At 34.2% G+C, this 19800-nt stretch overlaps 2 protein-coding genes across 3 annotated transcripts in view; one reads left to right on the top strand and one right to left on the bottom strand.

Moving 5' to 3' along the window:
* Positions 1-11505, bottom strand: part of LOC106065886 (phosphoinositide 3-kinase regulatory subunit 4-like) — a 31028-nt gene extending 19523 nt beyond the window's left edge. Inside the window, exons 1-12 of one of the 2 annotated variants that reach the window (XM_056007921.1) lie at positions 11389-11505; positions 6343-6546; positions 5756-5886; positions 4347-4402; positions 3957-4106; positions 3103-3204; positions 2773-2951; positions 2112-2238; positions 1531-1703; positions 1323-1440; positions 343-438; positions 145-239 (exon numbers count right to left, since the gene is read on the bottom strand). In XM_056007921.1, the coding sequence (XP_055863896.1) occupies positions 145-239; positions 343-438; positions 1323-1440; positions 1531-1703; positions 2112-2238; positions 2773-2951; positions 3103-3204; positions 3957-4106; positions 4347-4402; positions 5756-5886; positions 6343-6434 (1319 nt within the window). In that variant the 5' untranslated portion in view covers positions 6435-6546; positions 11389-11505. Of the gene's footprint in view, positions 1-144; positions 240-342; positions 439-1322; positions 1441-1530; positions 1704-2111; positions 2239-2772; positions 2952-3102; positions 3205-3956; positions 4107-4346; positions 4403-5755; positions 5887-6342; positions 6547-11339 lie in introns of both variants that reach the window. The other variant, XM_056007920.1, reaches the window with a different exon arrangement.
* A 6044-nt stretch (positions 11506-17549) lies between these two features.
* Positions 17550-19800, top strand: part of LOC106077345 (O-acyltransferase like protein-like) — a 44506-nt gene continuing 42255 nt past the window's right edge. Inside the window, exon 1 of the mRNA XM_056007900.1 lies at positions 17550-18271. Within this exon, the coding sequence (XP_055863875.1) occupies positions 17762-18271 (510 nt within the window). The 5' untranslated portion in view covers positions 17550-17761. The remainder of the gene's footprint in view (positions 18272-19800) is intronic.

Here is a 19800-nt window from a genome sequence, read left to right as displayed (position 1 = left end):
TATAGTTACCAGACATTACAATAAACAGAAAACTCCCAACTCCAAAGCTTGTTATATCTGTGGCAAGAGTTTGGCTGACAAAACAGGATACATTAATTTTACTAAGTAATTATAAATAATATAAGTAAAAAAGCTCTGGCTTACTTTCTAGGTACACTTTTCAAATTTCTAATACAAGCCGTGACAGTTCTGATAGTTTCTGCTCTAACTTCTGGTAGAGGGTCTTGCGTGAAATAAAGCTAAACAATAACAAACACACAAAAAGTATTAATAAAAAGGCAATAGAGTAAATGTCTTTCTTTGTGTCTAGTTTCTTAAGTTCAATAAACATTATTTAATTACCATGTGTGGTAGAATCCTGTCCAAGATAATGTCTGAGGTTACATATTTTGAAAGCCTTAGCATGAGCTTCAAGGCAAGAAGTCGAAAATTACTAAACTGAAACAATGTAGAAATTCACAAATTAAATAATTATTAATAAGAATTCATGATAAAAATGAATTAGCGTGGACTGAAATATAGATACATTTCATTCAACTTGTTGATGTACAACAGATATGAGAGCAGAATTGGGGAATATGGTTGTCGTTGTGCCTTGGACAGAAATCTTGCTGTCACTTGAGCCAGTAGGCAACAGTACCACCATATGTAGTCTAATAGATAACTTCAAAATGGACTATTGAGTCAACGTTCAAACTGAGGATTCAGTCAAGTAAAATTACTCATCTAGACCTAAACCAATGAGTTGCAAATACTAACACACTAACTCAAACTGCATCAAATTCTGATTGGTTAAAAAGTTGCAAACAAACATTTGGAGGTTCTGCTGGACTTTCTGGAACTAAAATTCAAGTTATCATTTACGTTAGTTTACACCTTGAGTTTCTTTTTTAACCCATTTCTTTCTGTGTGCTACACAGTATAAACCCATTTCTTTCTGTGTGCTACACAGTACAAACCCATTTCTTTCTGTGTGCTACACAGTATAAACCCATTTCTTTCTGTGTGCTACACAGTATAAACCCATTTCTTTCTGTGTGCTACACAGTATAAACCCATTTCTTTCTGTGTGCTACACAGTATAAACCCATTTCTTTCTGTGTGCTACACAGTATAAACCCATTTCTGCTAGGTAGCTAAACACTCTATTTTAGGAAGCATAGTTATCCAAGGAGTATGTCTTTTTCTTCTCTACTGAACTAGTACTAAAAGTGAACTAGTCAGATATTTCAGCTGTTTGGTAAGTCTAAAAGAGCGGCATGTGTTTGAAAGCCAAATACAAATCTAAAGAAATATCAAAACAATATAGAAGGGCTACTCACATGTAGGTCTCTGGCAACTGATGTCACCAAGGAAATGACTAGAACTAGTTTAGAATTTTTTTCCACTTTGTCATCTAGATCCATATTAGCAAGTATATGATCCAAGTCCCTGTTTAAACTTTATGGGGAAAAAAATGTAAATGAATCATGTGCTGTGTTTAATAAGTTTTCTTTTGACAGCCTACAAAGTCAAGACATTAGAACTTACATAAGTATTCTGTCATCAGAAGGCAGTATGGGAACAGTGGCAAACTGATGAGTGTATGTCTTGAAGAATGTGTAGAAGTATTCTGGGAAGGCTTTACCTCGCTGCTTGATCAGATATTCTTCTGCTGACAAACGGAATTCCGGCTTCCTCTGTGTCATGTGTTCAACTAAATCCTAGAGTAATAAATAAGACATTTAGTCGAGGTATTTTTGTCCACAAAATTTTTAATTGTTACTTTAAAACATAACAGCAACAAAGAAAAATCTATTTTAAGTGAAGATAATTTAGCAATTCTGTACTTTTTCTCTTGATTTCAGATTTCCAATAAGAAAAATGTTAAAACATTTCTGAAACTGAGTGTATTGTAATAAAATTATCTCTAAATCAATTTTTCAAATAAACATTTGTCACTACAAAAAGTTTGTACAAAAGCATCATCTCATGAAGAATCATGTCCCAAAACAAGCAAAAAATCATGAAATTATTAACAAGGACTTTAACAAAAACATATTAATGATTTAAAAAATGTATTATTAAATGACACCAGGAAACAGCAACTACAAAAGCTAGGACATAGTCACCTTTATGTTGTTATCAGGAATGGTGTCTATCAGCTTCCAAGGACTGTAGTTCTTACAGCTGTAATTGAGTAGCTGTGACAAATCAAATGGAGGAGTCCCATCACAAAACAGTTCTATAATGACACATCTAGAGAAAAAAAAGAATATTATATTATATTATCAGAAGAATTAAATAAAAAGTGATAATAAAGAAAAAAAAAAGTACTTTTTAAATTTCCCTTTTTTTTTTACAATAATGTATACACACAAAATACTTTCTTAAAGTTAATTTATTCCAAAACACACACTTGATTGGGGGGGAGGGGGAATTGTTGAATGTGGAAGCACACCATACCTTTGTTATTAAAAGTGTCTGGGGCAATTAATGCTTAACAAGAATATTTTTTTTCCATAAAAACATTAAGATATAAACCAAATATATCTCTGTTCTCCAAAAATAAAACACATTAGATTTTTTACTTATTGGAATTTTGTGTAAATCACTTTTAGATACTATAGCTACAAACTGTATTTATTCTAATACTTCTGGCCCAACAGAGGTGGCGATACATTGTGAAAAACATAGTCATGTATTATTTCCCTATTTTAAAACATTCACCACCGTTTAAGTCAAGTGAAGTTTATGTTTGAGGGCAGATCTACATATTAGTTCCTGTCTTACCCAGCAGAGAAAATATCCATCGCTGGTGTGAGTTCTTTATAAACTTTGTTCTGACTTTCATCTAGACTGCCATCTGAATTTTTTTCAGATGGAGGTCGCCCAATAAACCTCTCAGGAGCAATGTAACAAACTCGTCTGCGAGATGTGTCAAAAAAGTAGGAGAAATCTGCTGGATTATCCTGATTGGATAGAAAACAAACACAAAAAAATGGCAGTCGCCAACACAAGGATTGTTCAAAAGGTTTAACAATAAAACAGTCTTAGCCTTCATGGACTCTCAATAACATGGAGTAAAAGAAAAATTATACTTCAGAGAGTACATATGCTTACATAAGGCAGTGAGGTGGGCTTAAAACTTGCAAAGTCTGTTAGAAGAAGCCAGTTCCAACCAGTCAGAAGGATATTTTCAGCTTTAATGTCACCATGACATACCTGCCACAAGATCAAATTCATGTTTATAGATTATAGCTAAGTTTTAAAATGTTTTCTTTCAACTGAAACCAAACAAAACATCTCTTTTGTATTTTAAAACTCAGAAGATATATTTTAATCTCTTGCAGGACCTGATGTAAAGTGATGTGGCTAGAAAGATGTGTAGTCACAATTAATCCTGTTGGAGCCTATGGGTTACTGTCACATATCCTATTGGTATTATAAACTTTTCTTCCTAGTAAGAATTTTTCTTTGATACTTCTCTTCCAGATAGATCTATCCAGTTCCATCTCCTGCCTGTTGCTAGAAATGACCCTTATATTTTGATTTATTTATACTTTAGGGTTTACCTGAAGATGCCAATAACAGAGACAGGGCTTAGATTGGAACCCTATGGGCACAAGATGCAGAGGGAGACCAAAAAGAAAACATGAAGTGATGTTTATTAGATGAAGCTGAGAGGACAGTGGAGAGTAGCATGTTTTTACTGAGGCCCTCCATATCTTCTTTGAATGCCCCTTCCTAATCCACCTTAGGCAGACCCTACTACCACTACAGCCCAACATAACCAACACCCTGTAGGGCAGTGCTGAACAACTGAAGAGAACAGCACACTAAAAAAATGTTCCTTGCAGTCTGCAATAGAGCTCAGCTCAGCAGCAAAAAAGATGGCTAGAAGAAGAAGAAAAGTGAGGCCCTATGTTCCATGAAGAGCACAAAGGACAGATGATGATAGTTTAGGGTTGCCTGACCTGAACTTTGTGACATTGGTTCAATGCACACAGCAGTTGAAATGCGATCCACCTCTTCTCAATCAGAGTCAGGAAAGGACGAGTGCTGAGCCGGTCATATAAGCTGTACTTGATGTATTGCCTAATCAGGAAAGCAGCTCTGTCCAGTTTCTGTCAAATTTTGACAATAAAACCATTAAAAATGACATTGAAACTCTACTTTTAGTTACAATGGATACTTTACATTTAGTTACAATGACATGATGAAATCCTAATCACTTTCATTTTTAAAAATGAATTATCCACTCAATTAAGGAAAAACACATATTTGTAGTTTGAATCTAGGCATAACTCTATTTTCAATGGCAAATAAGAAAGATATGTTAGAAAAAAAATGTAATCCAAACTTACAACATGCTTCTGGAATGGCAAACAGTTGGGCAGGTTTTTTAAACTTTTGTAAATAACTAAATAATCAGAAGGGAAAAAAAAAGATATATAACATAGATTTGTAGCAACTTTTTCAATACAGCTATAAGTACATCAAACAATTAACAAATAAACAAAAACATACATCATGATTATGATTAACATATTGATACATTTGAAGCATTATATCAATAAAGAATACATTAAGCAAAGAGAATTTAATGATTAGCAAATAAATAAATGTACTCGTCAGTCTAATAGTTCAATAGTGCATTATTATGAGTTGTATTTATTAAGTATACAGTTTGATCCTAAGGTTTTTTCTTATTCTTATTCTACTTTAGGCTTCTATATCTTACATCTTATAGAGGTTACTTCATCTTACATCTTATAGAGGTTACTTCATCTTACATCTTATAGAGGTTACTTCATCTTACATCTTATAGAGGTTACTTCATCTTACATCTTATAGAGGTTACTTCATCTTACATCTTATAGAGGTTACTTCATCTTACATCTTATAGAGGTTACTTCATCTTACATCTTATAGAGGTTACTTCATCTTACATCTTATTTCATCTTACATCTTATAGAGGTTACTTCATCTTACATCTTATAGAGGTTACTTCATCTTACATCTTATAGAGGTTACTTCATCTTACATCTTATAGAGGTTACTTCATCTTACATCTTATAGAGGTTACTTCATCTTACATCTTATAGAGGTTACTTCATCTTACATCTTATAGAGGTTACTTCATCTTACATCTTATAGAGGTTACTTCATCTTACATCTTATAGAGGTTACTTCATCTTACATCTTATATATTATAGACATTGCTTCAAAAGAAGAAGATAATTATGTCCTACGCATTTCATGTGTCAATCTAGTCATGCGTGTTAATCAATGAATTAAACTCTGCTAAGACTTTGATTTTCCTGGCTAATTCAGGCAAGCCATTACAGTTTTCCTGGCTGATTCAGACAACCCATTCCATTCTCTAATGGCCCTAGCGAAGAAGGAGCACTTCTATGAATTTGCAAATGGGCAATAAGATACAAACAGTGAGATTGACTGAATGTTGTTGAAACTTGGAAACAAACACTTAGATTAAGAGCACCATTTACTCGACTATAAAATAATTTATTAATTAAACTTAACCCAATAATAAAAAACTGAAATAAGACAAATGCATGTAACTGACAATCACACTGTGGCCCCATTCACCGACAAAAAAAAATTAAATGTACTAAATACTTATGACTACAAAATAAACAAAAGTTGTAAGTGTAGACCATTGACATTCACAATTTAAAAGTGGCCAAGAAAACTTGTATTTGCTTTAAAAAAAAAAGTGAAGTGGATAAAGAGCAATAAATACAAACTATACCATCCAATCGATCTTGATATTCTTTTAATGGCAATGGAACTGAGGACCCTTGAATCACAAAAATTCTTACTACAACCAAGCCTTCCTTGCACCTGGCTCTAACAACTTTGAAGAAACGGGTACTTCCCAGGCTAGAAAATAAAAATGAAATTGTGATTGATAAGCACACTTAGCTAGAGGAATAATATAACTATGGACTAAAATGAAAGAGAGAATTAGCTAAAGGGAATAGCTCAAATTAAACTCCTGCTTTTTGAGAGGGAAAGACAGAATTGGAAAGGGAAATAATAATAATACCAAACTCTTATGAAAGTATAGTAGCTACTTGATTTAAATATCTATAAGCTACTAGTATGGCTTTTAATAAAACATATTAAGAAAAATTATAACAATACCAAACTCTCTTGAAAGTATTATAAAAGATATAACTTTTAGCTGCTTGATTTAAATATTTAACATAATAAGCTGTACCAATACAGCTTTTAATAAAACATGTTAAATAAAAATTCCTTCACTAGGAGCCATCTTTCTGGTATACTTTTAATTATCAGGATTTAAGATTAACCACTGCATTGAGCAAACCATACCTGCAATCAAACTCATAATGTGGTATATCAGTTAGGTAATGTTCAACTGGATAAATGATGGCAGGGGCCTCTCCAGTAAGCTGATTACCCATGGCTGAGGTTGTCTTTGAGCTGTCATCAAGTTTTGAAAAAGAGTCTACACAGGTGACAGGGCAATGTGGATTATCACAGATTGTGTTGCTATTATTTCTCACATCTTTATCTCTGAAAAGAAAGTAACCAAAATTTTTTTTTTCAAATTCTCTTTAAAAAAAAGAAGGATCTAACAGATGTATTATATATTATATGTTGTCCAGAAGGTGTGTAAAAAAAAATACTTTCGAATTTCATGATTAATAATTAGTTCTATAATTATTGGTCGAATTGACTCAAATCTCTTTTATTAAATGTATAAGCGACAGAAAAGGGACTTCATGACTGAGATTTAGTTTGACATCCAAGGATAGGTGATCTGATCCCTGCTATAGATCTAATTCTAGTTCTAGATTAGAAATTTTGAATTTGTTTTGAATTAGCACCATTTTTTGTTTGATTTTGGAATCCCTGGATGAAGTAAAAGTTAGAAAATTTTAGATCTATCAATGCCTATATGAGAGAGTGTGATAAGTGGAGAAGGTATCATTCTTTCAATATAGACTATCTTTAAAGAATAAATTTAGATCTAATCAATCTAATCTAGATCTTAGACTATGACTATTCTAGAGACTTGTAGTAGAGTCACTAGAATAAATTGTCCATAAATCAAGATTGAAGATGAAGATCATATATATATATATATATAGTCTATATTAGATTCTTTAGATATAGACTACTATAGAATAATACAGATCTCAAGAGTCTAGATTGAGAAAGAGATTTAAATTTAAGATTATCATCATTAATCTTATCTATTAGAATTACTAGATCTAGAATCTATACTTTATCATAAATAGTATAGTATAGACTAGTAATAGTACTTTTCACTACTAGATCTATCTATCTAGTCTATCACTTAAAGACCTAAGTTCTAGATTCTAGGTCTACTACTCAGTAGATCTAGTTTTAAAAAGTAGTATCAGGACAATCGGGTAATTAATAAGGGTACTAGTCTTGTTAACTAGAGCTAGTCAATCTAGTAATCTAAAAGTTAATGCAAGTACTATAATAATACTTAACTATTATTTTTATATATTTATATTCTAGATCTAGATAGATTAAATTTAGGGTCTATAGTCTTATATATTAAGAAATCTAGATCTATATCTTATCTTATAAAATAAAGATGTTACTTCAAAAAAGAAGATGATTATGTTATAAAAATGTGTTCCAAGGTCAATCTGGTCATACATGTTAATCAATTACTTTTTTACTTTACCAATTACCAAGTTAATGGTTTTCCTAGCTGAATCAGGCAACCCATTCCATGTTCTAATAACACAAGGAAAGAAGGAGCATTTGTACTCATTTGTCCTAGCATATGGAACAAGGAATATGCCTTTTTTATGAAATTCAAGTGTCTTTCTGAGTATAGTATCTGAGTACCAGGTTTTGTTTTGCATTTGAAGATTATCATACACACAGATATAGATATATATATAATATAGAATATGATATAGAAGATATTAGATTATTAGATGGATATTAGTTGATTGTCTCTAGAGACATAAAATGCAACAGACATTAGATCTAGAATATTCTAGAAATCTAGATTAGTATTACTATTAGTTAGTGATGTAGTCTATCATCTATAAATCTATTGTCGGGGACTATTGTAAATATGATCTACTCATTATAATGATTATCAGTCTCATCTACTGCCCTATTGATCTATATTTTATTGTTTATATACTTATATATAGCCTATGAGTAATTAATTATTATTAGTGAATTACATTAACTATACCTATAAAGTTATACTATGACGAGTATGAATACTACAATACACTTACACTCACAGTGCTATATGGTATACCACACACTTCACACAGCTATAGTGGCTATACACTAATAGTAACTAATACACTAATACAATACTGTAATAACTTAAGTGAGGCAACTCAACGAGACATAGATGTTTATTTACACGAGGACATCACAAACACATAGTAACGTCTGCCTTGAGTACAGCATCTCCATATTGGCTCTCTACTTGGGCGGAAATCGTTAGTCTCTTATGTCAACATCCGACTTGTCTGGTCACTGATAGTGCGCACCTTCTTTCTGCACTACCTTGGATGGCGGTGCGCATGGCAAAGTCATAACATTGCCCCCGTCTTAGCACTTTTCGTCCCGAAAAGAAACACTGCAGCTGAGGTTTGACAGTTCAGGTGGAGGTCGATCAGTGGGAGCCACAGGCGGCAGGGAGCGTGTTCCCCACGAGGCCATCCGCATTGTTTTCCTCCAGTGCCGCTTTCTCTTTCTCCAGTTGACCAGGCTGTTGTTGCGATAATGACATGGCCGTTTGCCACACAAAGAGATAGGGTCGAGCACTGTTTTCTTCAGCACAGCCGTTGATCGGACACGCTGTCTCAGCAGACCTTCCTGACAGACGCCTCTCAAGGGAGCTGCAGGTTCGCTTGCAGCCACGTTGCAAGCAAAGTCCAATGCACCGCAGTCATCCTCAGACAACAGTCTTACGTCCAGAAGATAGGTCTCTTCAGGTTCAAGTGGAAAATGTCTTCCTCTTGACAGCTCAGATTTAGAGTGGTTTGATTGACATTCATCTATGCCAATGTCGATGATGATGGTAGAAGTACATATGCCCTGTTGGTGGTTTTCTTGGCATCTAAATTCTATGTGTGATGCGCCGCACGTACAGTTCATGCTAAACCTCTGAATGCAGTTGTCAAGCTTCGAATTTCCCTCGTGAGCACCGACAGATAGGCAGAGGTCTTTAAAGTCCACAGCAACAGGCTTAGACGCAGACCCAACGTTGTCTTCATCTGTCCGGCTCATTGAGGTACTGGTAACAGGTACAACAGGAACAAACGCTTCAGGCACATAACAGACTTCAGTTAAGGTACTGGTAACAGGTACAACAGGAACAAACGCTTCAGGCACATAACAGACTTCAGTTAAGGTACTGGTAACAGGTACAACAGGAACAAACGCTTCAGGCACGTAACAGTCTTCAGTTTCTTCATTTGTCATTTTCCGTTCGATTCGGTACATCTCGTTGAGATCATCACAGCAATCGTTGTCACGTTTCTCGTCTTGAAAGTCACAACCACAAGACTTGCCCACAACACAGACGGCGCTCCAATTCCCAGCGTCTCCATCACCACTGTTTGTGCTTGCCGGAGACGAGCTGTAAGCACTTCCTTGGTACCACCAATTATCTCATATCGGTTACGAAGTTCCTTCCTAAGCTCTCTAACTGAGAGTTGGTCTAATCGTTTCAAAGCTACCATTGTAAATCCTACCTCCTCTCGTTGAGTTGCCTATAATCCCACTTCTGACACCAATTGTAATAACTGAAGTGAGGCAACTCAACGAGGACATTGACGTTTATTTACACGGAGACATGACAAACACAAAGGACATCTGCCTTGAGCACAGCATCTCCATATTGGCTCTCTACTTGGGCGGAAATCGTTAGTCTCTTATGTCAACATCCGACTTGTCTGGTCACTGATAGTGCGCACCTTCTTTCTGCACTATCTTGGATGGGGGTGCGCATGGCAAAGTCATAACAATACATTATTAGAGTAAACAATAAAGAGTATAATACTAATATTAGTTAATTAATAATAGTATATTACTAGAGTTAAAGAGTTTTATAGAGTCTATAAACTAACTCACTAAGAGTACTAAGACATCTAGATCTAAAATTAGTCTTTAATATATACTAGTCGTAACTAGTACTAATATTCTTATTCTAAGTTGTCTAAATTCTAGATCTAAATCTTACTGAGAAGAGTCTCTACTCTTAGTTTAGTCTACTCTACTCTAAGTTTAAAGTTACTCTAACAATAACAGTTACAGTAACACAACAGTGACTACCTACAGTAGGCCGTTCAGTCCGCCTGAAAAATCGTCCGTATTTTTTTTGTCCCACTTCGCCGCGAAACGAGGTTAGGGTATCCCTCTTGTAAATATAAGTTGTATATAGTCATGTGATACACCGTTGTACGCAGAAATGGATGACGTTTCCATTACTGTTTGAAATATTAAGATAGCTTAACTGTTGCAGGTTGAAGTTTTCTCTTTTTAATATCTTCGTATTCTGTTGACCCTTAAGAAAATTTCAAACATCGTTTTAAAGCTCATCACTTGCCGATTCTATGTGTGTAATTAGTTTTTTTGTAAGTATTGACAATTCCAGCTGCTTTTGATTGAAAGTAATTTTTTATTTTGGTCCAATCAAATCACTCGCGCAGCCCTCTTTTTTTTTCCCTACGCGTCATTCGCGATGTCAAAAGTAGGTCACGTGACTGGGCCCAGCCAATCACCTTGTGCTTACCGGCTGTATAAATGGGTCAAATGAATGAATGCCATGTCAGCTGAACGTATTTTCTCACTTAAAATATTATTTCATAATGTTAATTAAAAGTTAAATAACATTAAAAAATCACAGGAATATTAATTTTTATGTATCTTAAAATATATATTTAAAAGCTAAATAATAATTAGATCTATATAGATTAAAAAAATAATTCAAAGTGACAATGTAAGACAAGACAACCAAAAGTGGGACAAACAAATAAGTAAAATACAAAGGCAAAGAAGAGGTCAAAATAATTAACTAAAAAATTTATAACTTTTGAACTAATTATCCGATTTTCAAAATTCTTTTTGTGTCATTTATATCTCAAAATTATCCATCTAGCTATAGTGGTTTCATTGCATATAAGTAAATAACTATTTTATCACTGAACTCCCTACCTACAGGGAGTACATACAGTCTAACTCTTTAAAACTAAAAAAGTAACTTACTTAGACTTAGTCCTTAGACTTAGAGTGCCTTAGATCTAGTTATGGACTTAGTCTTAGTTTAAGTGCTACAAAAATATGCTCACACAATAGTTCAAATTAGATCTATAGATTCTGTAAATAAATATTTCATACTTAAATAGACCTAAGTAATGTTGATATGAATGTATATAGTCGTGTATTGTTTATTAATTCAACAATAAGCAAAATTTAATCAACAAAAACAAACTTCCAGACAGGAAGTGGGGCGTGACCCGGAAGCTATAACTCTGATGATAGTGTTGAGTATTAATATTGAACTGTAATACTATACTGATGTAGTCTAAATTACGGGAAGGGGAGGTCTTTAATTTTTAGAGGCCCCCAAAAGGGGAAAGACGCTATTACTTTTGTGTGGCCTGACTGTACGTCCCATTTAGATATCGTAAACAAGAAAAGATAGTGAAAATCCGATATCATAATATTTTAGACCAATCAAAGTTCTGACGCAAAGGCTACTTTTTTCTTTTCTGAAAGCAAAAAATCTATTTTCTTAAATCATTATGCAAGCAGTTTTGTTTCATAAAAACAAACTCTTTTACACCTATTCACTATTAATAGTAAGAAGTCTATCTCTATAATACAGGAGATTGGTATTTACCATATTTATAACACATTTACCAAACGGTTGTAGAGTTTAATTTTTTATTTTTTTTTTTTACATTTGTATCGTTCAGTTATGCAAGTTCTGTTATACTAAATTAAATACTATATTTACACACAAAAAATGTTTATAGTTTTTTAAAGAGAAAAAATCTATGCAGTATGCTTATAAGTTGGATACAATTTAAAACAATAAGTAGTTGTTGTTTTTTTTATATTATCGCGTGAACTGCAAAACTACCATACATTTTACTTTTGCAATCAAACGAATTTTTTTTTCTTGAGGAATAAGAGATTGTCCCTTTACAAAAAAATTAGATCAATTAGATATTCATTATAAGACATCAGTTAGGCCAGGCTAACATCTAACTTTTCACATTCTCTTTCACCTATGCTTTGGTCTGCTGGACCGCTGGGGCACCACACAAGATCTGTTAACCTTTTTTCTCCATTTTTCTCTGTCATTTGTCTTTGTTAGAATTTCATTCTGATAATATTGAAACCTGCCTCTCTACCTGCCTGGGTGGACCACTTCGGGGTCCGACTTTCGACTTTCAGTTGTGTTTCCACCATGGGCGTAGCCAGGATTTTTTTCGGGGGGGGGTGGTTGGGGGGATTTAAATCCCCCCGCCCACCCACCCACCCCCGCGAAAAAAAAATTAATAGTATGTATGTGTGTATGATCTTTATTACATTCTGACCCTTCATTCTTTCAAAAGATGTTTATTATGCCCTACAATGTTTCTTCCTGGAGTTAGTGGAAAAATTGTAGACTCCCCGACATTGACAGCAATGGGGTCTGGGGGAGCGCTTGGAGCTCCCCAGCGCGGGGCTATTTCTGGTATTGAAAGCCAACAAAATGAATATTCTGAGGTATCTACAGTAAATTTTCCTGCCATTGAAATGTTTTATTTCAAAAACCTAAAATGCTATTCTTACTGCCTTACTGGCGCCAAGTTGTACTAGGATGTCATCGCAACCCTTAGTATGCGTAATTCATTTTGTCAGAGAACATGTCCCGCAAACCTCATGCGACGCTCTGTCACAACCTTACTAAGAGTATTTCCTTGATTTAGACCCGATCTCTATAACTGACTCCTAAAATCTATCTTAGCCATCTTTGTTGAGCCACATTTAGTGTTTTTCAATTTTGACAGATGACTATTACATGCACTTTATTAATGGAGCCCCGCCACTGGTAGAAATGTGTAACCTCTCTTGAATACGCTCTTTGAATTAGGTGACTGTAGTTTGCTTTAGATTTTATATCGAAAAGGGAAGTTTTATCGTCAAAATCATCTGTTGTAGATTTTAAACTAAAAAATCTCTGGAGTTTGTTTTTTTTTTAAATTCAAAACCCCATTTAACTACGGTCATAGAGTTTGTTAACTGAAGTTTGCTTTAGAATTTTTTCTTTAACTCAAAACCATCTGGAGGGGTTTTAAACTTTAAAAAAAAAGAAAAATGTAGGATTGGGGTTTAAACTCAAAACCCCCAATTGGCTTGGCTACGCTCAAATAATTTTAGTGCGTAATTTCCTTTTTTTATATTAAAGAGGTATTTTTTTAGCATCAAACCCCGCTGAAAGGGGGTTTAAACTAAAAAACCCTTTTGGCAACTCTTATAGCATTTTGAGTGCGTAATTTGCATTTTTTATATTGAAGAGTTATTTTTTTTAGCTTCAAACTCAGTATCCGAAGGGAAAATCTTTAGTTTATCTGCCTTCTCTTGCATTTTTTTTATTTGTTATAGCGTTGAAGGAGACATCTTTAAATTTATTTCAATACCTAAAAGCAATACCAGTTTATATATAAGGTATCAGCAAGAGTCGCACATTAGCTACATTCAGCTATAACAGAGAGTTACCGCAGAATTGAAGAGTCTCGTTGAGTTTAGCGCAGTTCCCTGATGGACCAGATCGTCTCATGTCAGTTCAACTAATTATAAAGATGACTAATTACTTCCTGTCAACACATCAGTACAACACAGTACAAAGGTTAGACAATGCCGTACATGCAAGTGCCAAAATACGTGATGCAGATACGTGATAACCTATCCTACAGTATACTTTTTAAATAGAAGTATGATATATTTTTTCTTTTTGTTTTGTTCAACCGTTCTGTTCTTTACAATTTTGAACACTCAGAAAGATTTATTTCATGAAAAAAAAGGAGCGAAATATGATTATAATTTATATGACTAGATCAAGATCTAGAAGACCTATATCAACTACTTAAAGTGTATTAGAAAGATACACATTGCTCCTTCTTTAAAGTTAAAGGCCCAACTGGGCTCGAAAGTAACTCTAGATATTTGCCATAATGAACAAGGTTACAAAGACAGTTTGGGTGAAAACACAAACTCAAAATCGGCCCGAAGTGGTCCACGCAGATAAAAAGGCAGGTTTCAATATTTTGAGAAAGAATATCAGAATGAAATTCTATCAAAGGCAAATGACAGAGAAGAATGGAAAACGAAGGTTGACAGATCTTGTGTGGTGCGCCAGATATAGTCAGATGTGAAACTGGCCTTACTGATGTCATATAATGATAATATTTTTTTTTTGTGAAGGGTCGATTTCTTATTGAAAGCTTCAAGGAAAAAGAAAACATTTCCGTAAAAAAAAATTCCATTAGTTTAGTATTTCGTAATATGGCGCTGCAGTTCTCGCGATAATATGAAAAACTGAAAAAAGGACGGACCAAAGGTCTGTCGGACAGATAGACCACACAAAACTAATAGTGTCTATTCCCCTTTCGGGGGCCGCTAAAATTTTCTCTAATTAGTTTCTTATCTTTTGTTCCATTGTCAGAAGGAACGTCTATAATTTAAAAGAGGGGGAAAAAAAGCTTTTAGTAAAAAAAAAAACTAACCAATTCCAGTTAGTTCTCCCCTGCTTTTATTAATTATTTTTTTTTACTATTAATAATGTGAATAATTGCAAAATGGTGTAGCTTTAAATGGAAAAAAAAGAGAACTGTTTGCATTGTTCATTCAAAAAATTCAAGTTTTCGTCTTGAAAAGAGAAAGAAGTAAACTTTACATCAGAGCTCTGAAAAGAGAAAGAAGTAGACTTTACATCAGAGCTTTGAAAAGAGAAAGAAGTAGACTTTACATCAGAGCTTTGAAAAGAGAAAGAAGTAGACTTTACATCAGAGCTTTGAAAAGAGAAAGAAGTAGACTTTACATCAGAGCTTTGAAAAGAGAAAGAAGTAGACTTTACATCAGAGCTTTGAAAAGAGAAAGAAGTAGACTTTACATCAGAGCTTTTAAATGAGAAAGAAGTAGACTTTACATCAGAGTTTTTGAAAAGAGAAAGAAATAGACTTTACATCAAAGCTTTGAAATTCTTAAAATATCATGAGATCGGATTTTCAAAATCATTTCTAGTTTTTGCGGTCTAAACGGGACGGACGGAAGGACAGACAGACCACAGAAAACTAATAGTGGCTATTCCTTGTTCGGGGCGCAAATAAAATCTAGGCAAACAATACAATAAAGATGGACGCAGGAGGTTGATTGTTGATAGTTTGTTCTTCATAGCTTTTAGGCTAATAATCTTAATAAAAATATTGAAATCTGCCTTTTTACTTTCATTGCTTACCTTTGTGAACCATGTGTAGAAATTTCTTTGAACCTTGTTCTATTTGGTTTCGTTACCTTGGTAAAAGTTGTTTTTTTTTAAAGCTTATATCAATTCACTCTGTCTGCCTGTATGGTAAAAAGTTTGTACACGTTATTTCTCCCACACCCAATCTCGGATTAAGCTGAAATTTTGCACAATTATTTTTTTTTACTTGAGAACACAAGAATCAATTAACAATTGACAATTAATTACTTTGTTTGGTATCTTGAACAAGAGAAAGAAATAGTACTTGAGAGATGTGGTGATATAAGTTGAATTAGTCCCCTTGCGGACTATCTGATTAAATTTTTTTATGCATTTAAAAACGATCATGTAAACATTCACCAAGATACCCCCTTCTTCCATCCCCTTTCACAACTGGTTCAGACAACTGATAGGATCATAGCGCATTGAGAAATCTAAAAGCAAAGCAAAACAAATGGTAAAAATATTTCTAATCGCACAGATTTATTCTGTCTATGTCAATAATACATATAATTACATGACTGATCCAAAACTTATTGATACAATTACAATTGTTTTTTTTTAGTAATTTTTATGTTTTTTTTTTGTTATATACCAAAAGTATACTTTATCATAGACCAGTGATGCCCAACCTTATTCGCCCGGCGGGCCATTTTCATTTCCGACACTCATGTCGCGGGCCACATCGTCGAATAGATGAAAAAATGAAATAGAGAATAAGTCCATTTTAAATAGTTTTATTAGAAACCTGTAGCACTACTTGGCCAACGTACACACGTAGGGCGATTACGTAAGATTGGTCTTATCCGTTTTATTACTGAAAGGTTTGTCTACTCAACGAAGTGCTTGTAAACATTGTGATCGTCCTTAACACTTCATTTCGGACATTTGAAAAGTTTCACCAGGCAACACGGCCAAGAAATGAACTGTCTGCATCACTCTAACTTTCTCAAACAGGGATGTCTGGATTTGTAAGTCAATCAATTTCAGTTGCAGATCTATCGGAGTAATCCTCAGTGGCAATAGAAAACATTTCAAAATCTGCTGCTCTGTCATTTAGTTTTGCAATGCGTTAACTGCTTTTTTTTTTTTTACCCAGGACTAATTCTTTCACTACTGCTAGAAAGCACTTTTTTACGCATCATTTCTCATACTTTGAGCAGCTCTGTAACTCCTTACCGTGGACTCATTTCTTGTCTCTTTGTTCTCGTCAGTCACTTTACTCATTCAACTAGGCGTAGCTTAGCGATCTTTTTCTTGGCGGTTAAAACCAACAATGCCGCCATATTTTTTTTTTATGTTTTGATTTGCAAATGACTTTTTGTTATAAGTTTTAAAAACAGTAACATTTCTGAATCTTGTTGGCATATGTTAAACAAAAGCAAAGATGTCTTCACTTTTTTCCTGGAAGTTTCTACATTCATTTCGTACCTATGGCTCTCTCATTTCATTTACGCTCAAATATTATATTAAATGGTACTACCATTCACTTTGATATCAAAAGAACTTTACCAAAAAAATGATGCAGAATTGATGCCCTGTGTTACACACAACATATACACGACTAGCTCTAGACAGCAGCGGAATTATTCAAGAATCTAAAACAACTGTCAACACTTGTCACCAAAAAATAAACGTCGTGTTCATTAAAAAAAAAATAATATAAATTAAGAATGCCGTAGATTAGAATGAAATCCATCCAAGAAAAAGTGCAAGTCCTAACGTAGAAAAATACATTTTTCAACCTTTTAAAAAAATTTCTTCACTTTGTGCCGAGGTTTAGGCGGGCCGGTTGGAAGCACGTCGCGGGCCGGATCTGGCCCGCGGGCCGTAGTTTGGGCATCACTGTCATAGACTAACTCAATACAATATAAAGACATGCCTCAAGTATTAAAACCTCTGGTAGAAGTGAATGCGCAGTAAATATAAGTTTTTCTAGGTTTCTTCTTGGCTCGAAGTAAGTTTAGGCAGAGAGAAACAAATCTTTAGTTCTATTAATGCAACAGGACCTAGATTCTAGTTTTATAACAGATCACATAATGAGGTCAGACACAATGAACTCATCCTAATGTCACTATACATTAGTATCATTAGTGTTTTGACAGCTAATCTAGCAGTACTGCTAATGTGTCTGTAGACTGCCAAACATAGTGTAACTGCGCTTTGGACTAATGTTAAAATTGCAAAGCGTTTTTTGCGCTTTTTTTTTTACATTTGTGAAAGTTCCGTGACTAGGATTGAATAAAACAAAAGACAATGATTTGCAAAAGAGTCATCAGTTTATTAAGACTGATACTGGTCCTCATTTTGTTACATCTGATAATGACAAAAGAAAGTGAAAGTAGAAACACAACTCAAGCGACCAGAGATCGAATCCAAAGTCTTCTATTGACTTCTTCCACTCACAGCCTTGTCAATCATTGGGACAACAACGAAACTAACTCTCAATCACCAAATGTCAGCCAAGAAAAACCTACAATGGATTTGCTTTTAGGATTACGGAGTTCCGAGAAGACACCCGAGGCTGCTGCGTCTCAGAAAAACACAACACTCTTTGGAGGCAAACACACGTTGTTGGGACCTCAACTGCGAGATAACATGTCGACTGGAGACGAGAATCAAATAAGTAAAACCGACTTAGACGCAGAGTCGAATACCAATAGTCTGAACTCTGTATTGAATACAAGTAGATTAGAGTCATGGCTGAGCTTCGACAATTTCTTGTCACGCATTGCAAACCTTACCCAGGCGAACAAGGAGAAAAATGTAAGTTCTGTTAACTCAATAATGTCCTTTAGTCTTTGGTAGACACTAAATCTAAAGCCCAAAATGTCAACTAGATTTAGTGCCTAGGCTTTGATGTAAACTAGATACAAAGCCGAGACCGCGTTTCATTATTCTAAATATAAATACATAGGTTTTTAAAACTCTTTTTTCTCCTATTTGACGATACCATCGTTGATTTGAACTCATTAAATGAAATTAATGTTTAATTTTATAAAACTTGACTTTGTCTTATATAAAAAGAACATGCATTCCCCTTTAATTCTAAACCAAGTAAAACATTTTCTGATAAAAAACAAAAAAAGTTATTGAGGCTTAATCCTACTGAAATACTACTGAGCAAAATAAAGAATCCCGTCGAAACGTGTAAAATAATTACGGAGAGAAAAAGTTAAAAGCTAAAAGTTGCTGAACTTGATGTCTGTTGTAGTGATGATTGGATTGAAGGATTTAAACTGTGTCTAAGGAATGATTTAAACTGTGTCTAGGGAATGATTTAAACTGTGTCTAGGGAATGATTTAAACTGTGTCTAGGGAATGATTTAAACTGTGTCTAGGGAATGATTTAAACTGTGTCTATGGAATGATTTAAACTGTGTCTAGGGAATGATTTAAACTGTGTTCAGGGAATGATTTAAACTGTGTCTAGGGAATGATTTAAACTGTGTCTAGGGAATGATTTAAACTGTGCCTATGGAATGATTTAAACTGTGTCTAGGGAATGATTTAAACTGTGTTCAGGGAATGATTTAAACTGTGTCTAGGGAATGATTTAAACTGTGTTTAGGGAATGATTTAAACTGTGTTTAGGGAATGATTTAAACTGTGTTTAGGGAATGATTTAAACTGTGTCTAGGGAATGATTTAAACTGTGTCTAGGGAATGATTTAAACTGTGCCTATGGAATGATTTAAACTGTGTCTAGGGAATGATTTAAACTGTGCCTATGGAATGATTTAAATTGTGCCTAGGGAATGATTTAAACTGTGTTTAGGGAATGATTTAAACTGTGTCTAGGGAATGATTTAAACTGTGTTCAGGGAATGATTTAAACTGTGTCTAGGGAATGATTTAAACTGTGTTTAGGGAATGATTTAAACTGTGTCTAGGGAATGATTTAAACTGTGTCTAGGGAATGATTTAAACTGTGCCTATGGAATGATTTAAACTGTGTCTAGGGAATGATTTAAACTGTGCCTATGGAATGATTTAAATTGTGCCTAGGGAATGATTTAAACTGTGTTTAGGGAATGATTTAAACTGTGTCTAGGGAATGATTTAAACTGTGTTCAGGGAATGATTTAAACTGTGTCTAGGGAATGATTTAAACTGTGTTTAGGGAATGATTTAAACTGTGTCTAGGGAATGATTTAAACTGTGTTCAGGGAATGATTTAAACTGTGTTTAGGGAATGATTTAAACTGTGTCTAGGGAATGATTTAAACTGTGTTCAGGGAATGATTTAAACTGTGTTTAGGGAATGATTTAAACTGTGTCTAGGGAATGATTTA

Source organism: Biomphalaria glabrata, chromosome 13 (genome assembly GCF_947242115.1).
Source record: "Biomphalaria glabrata chromosome 13, xgBioGlab47.1, whole genome shotgun sequence".
In the NCBI taxonomy this organism is placed as follows: domain Eukaryota; kingdom Metazoa; phylum Mollusca; class Gastropoda; family Planorbidae; genus Biomphalaria; species Biomphalaria glabrata.
Note: the sequence above shows the minus strand (reverse complement) of the source record. Positions and strands in the feature narration are given on the sequence as shown.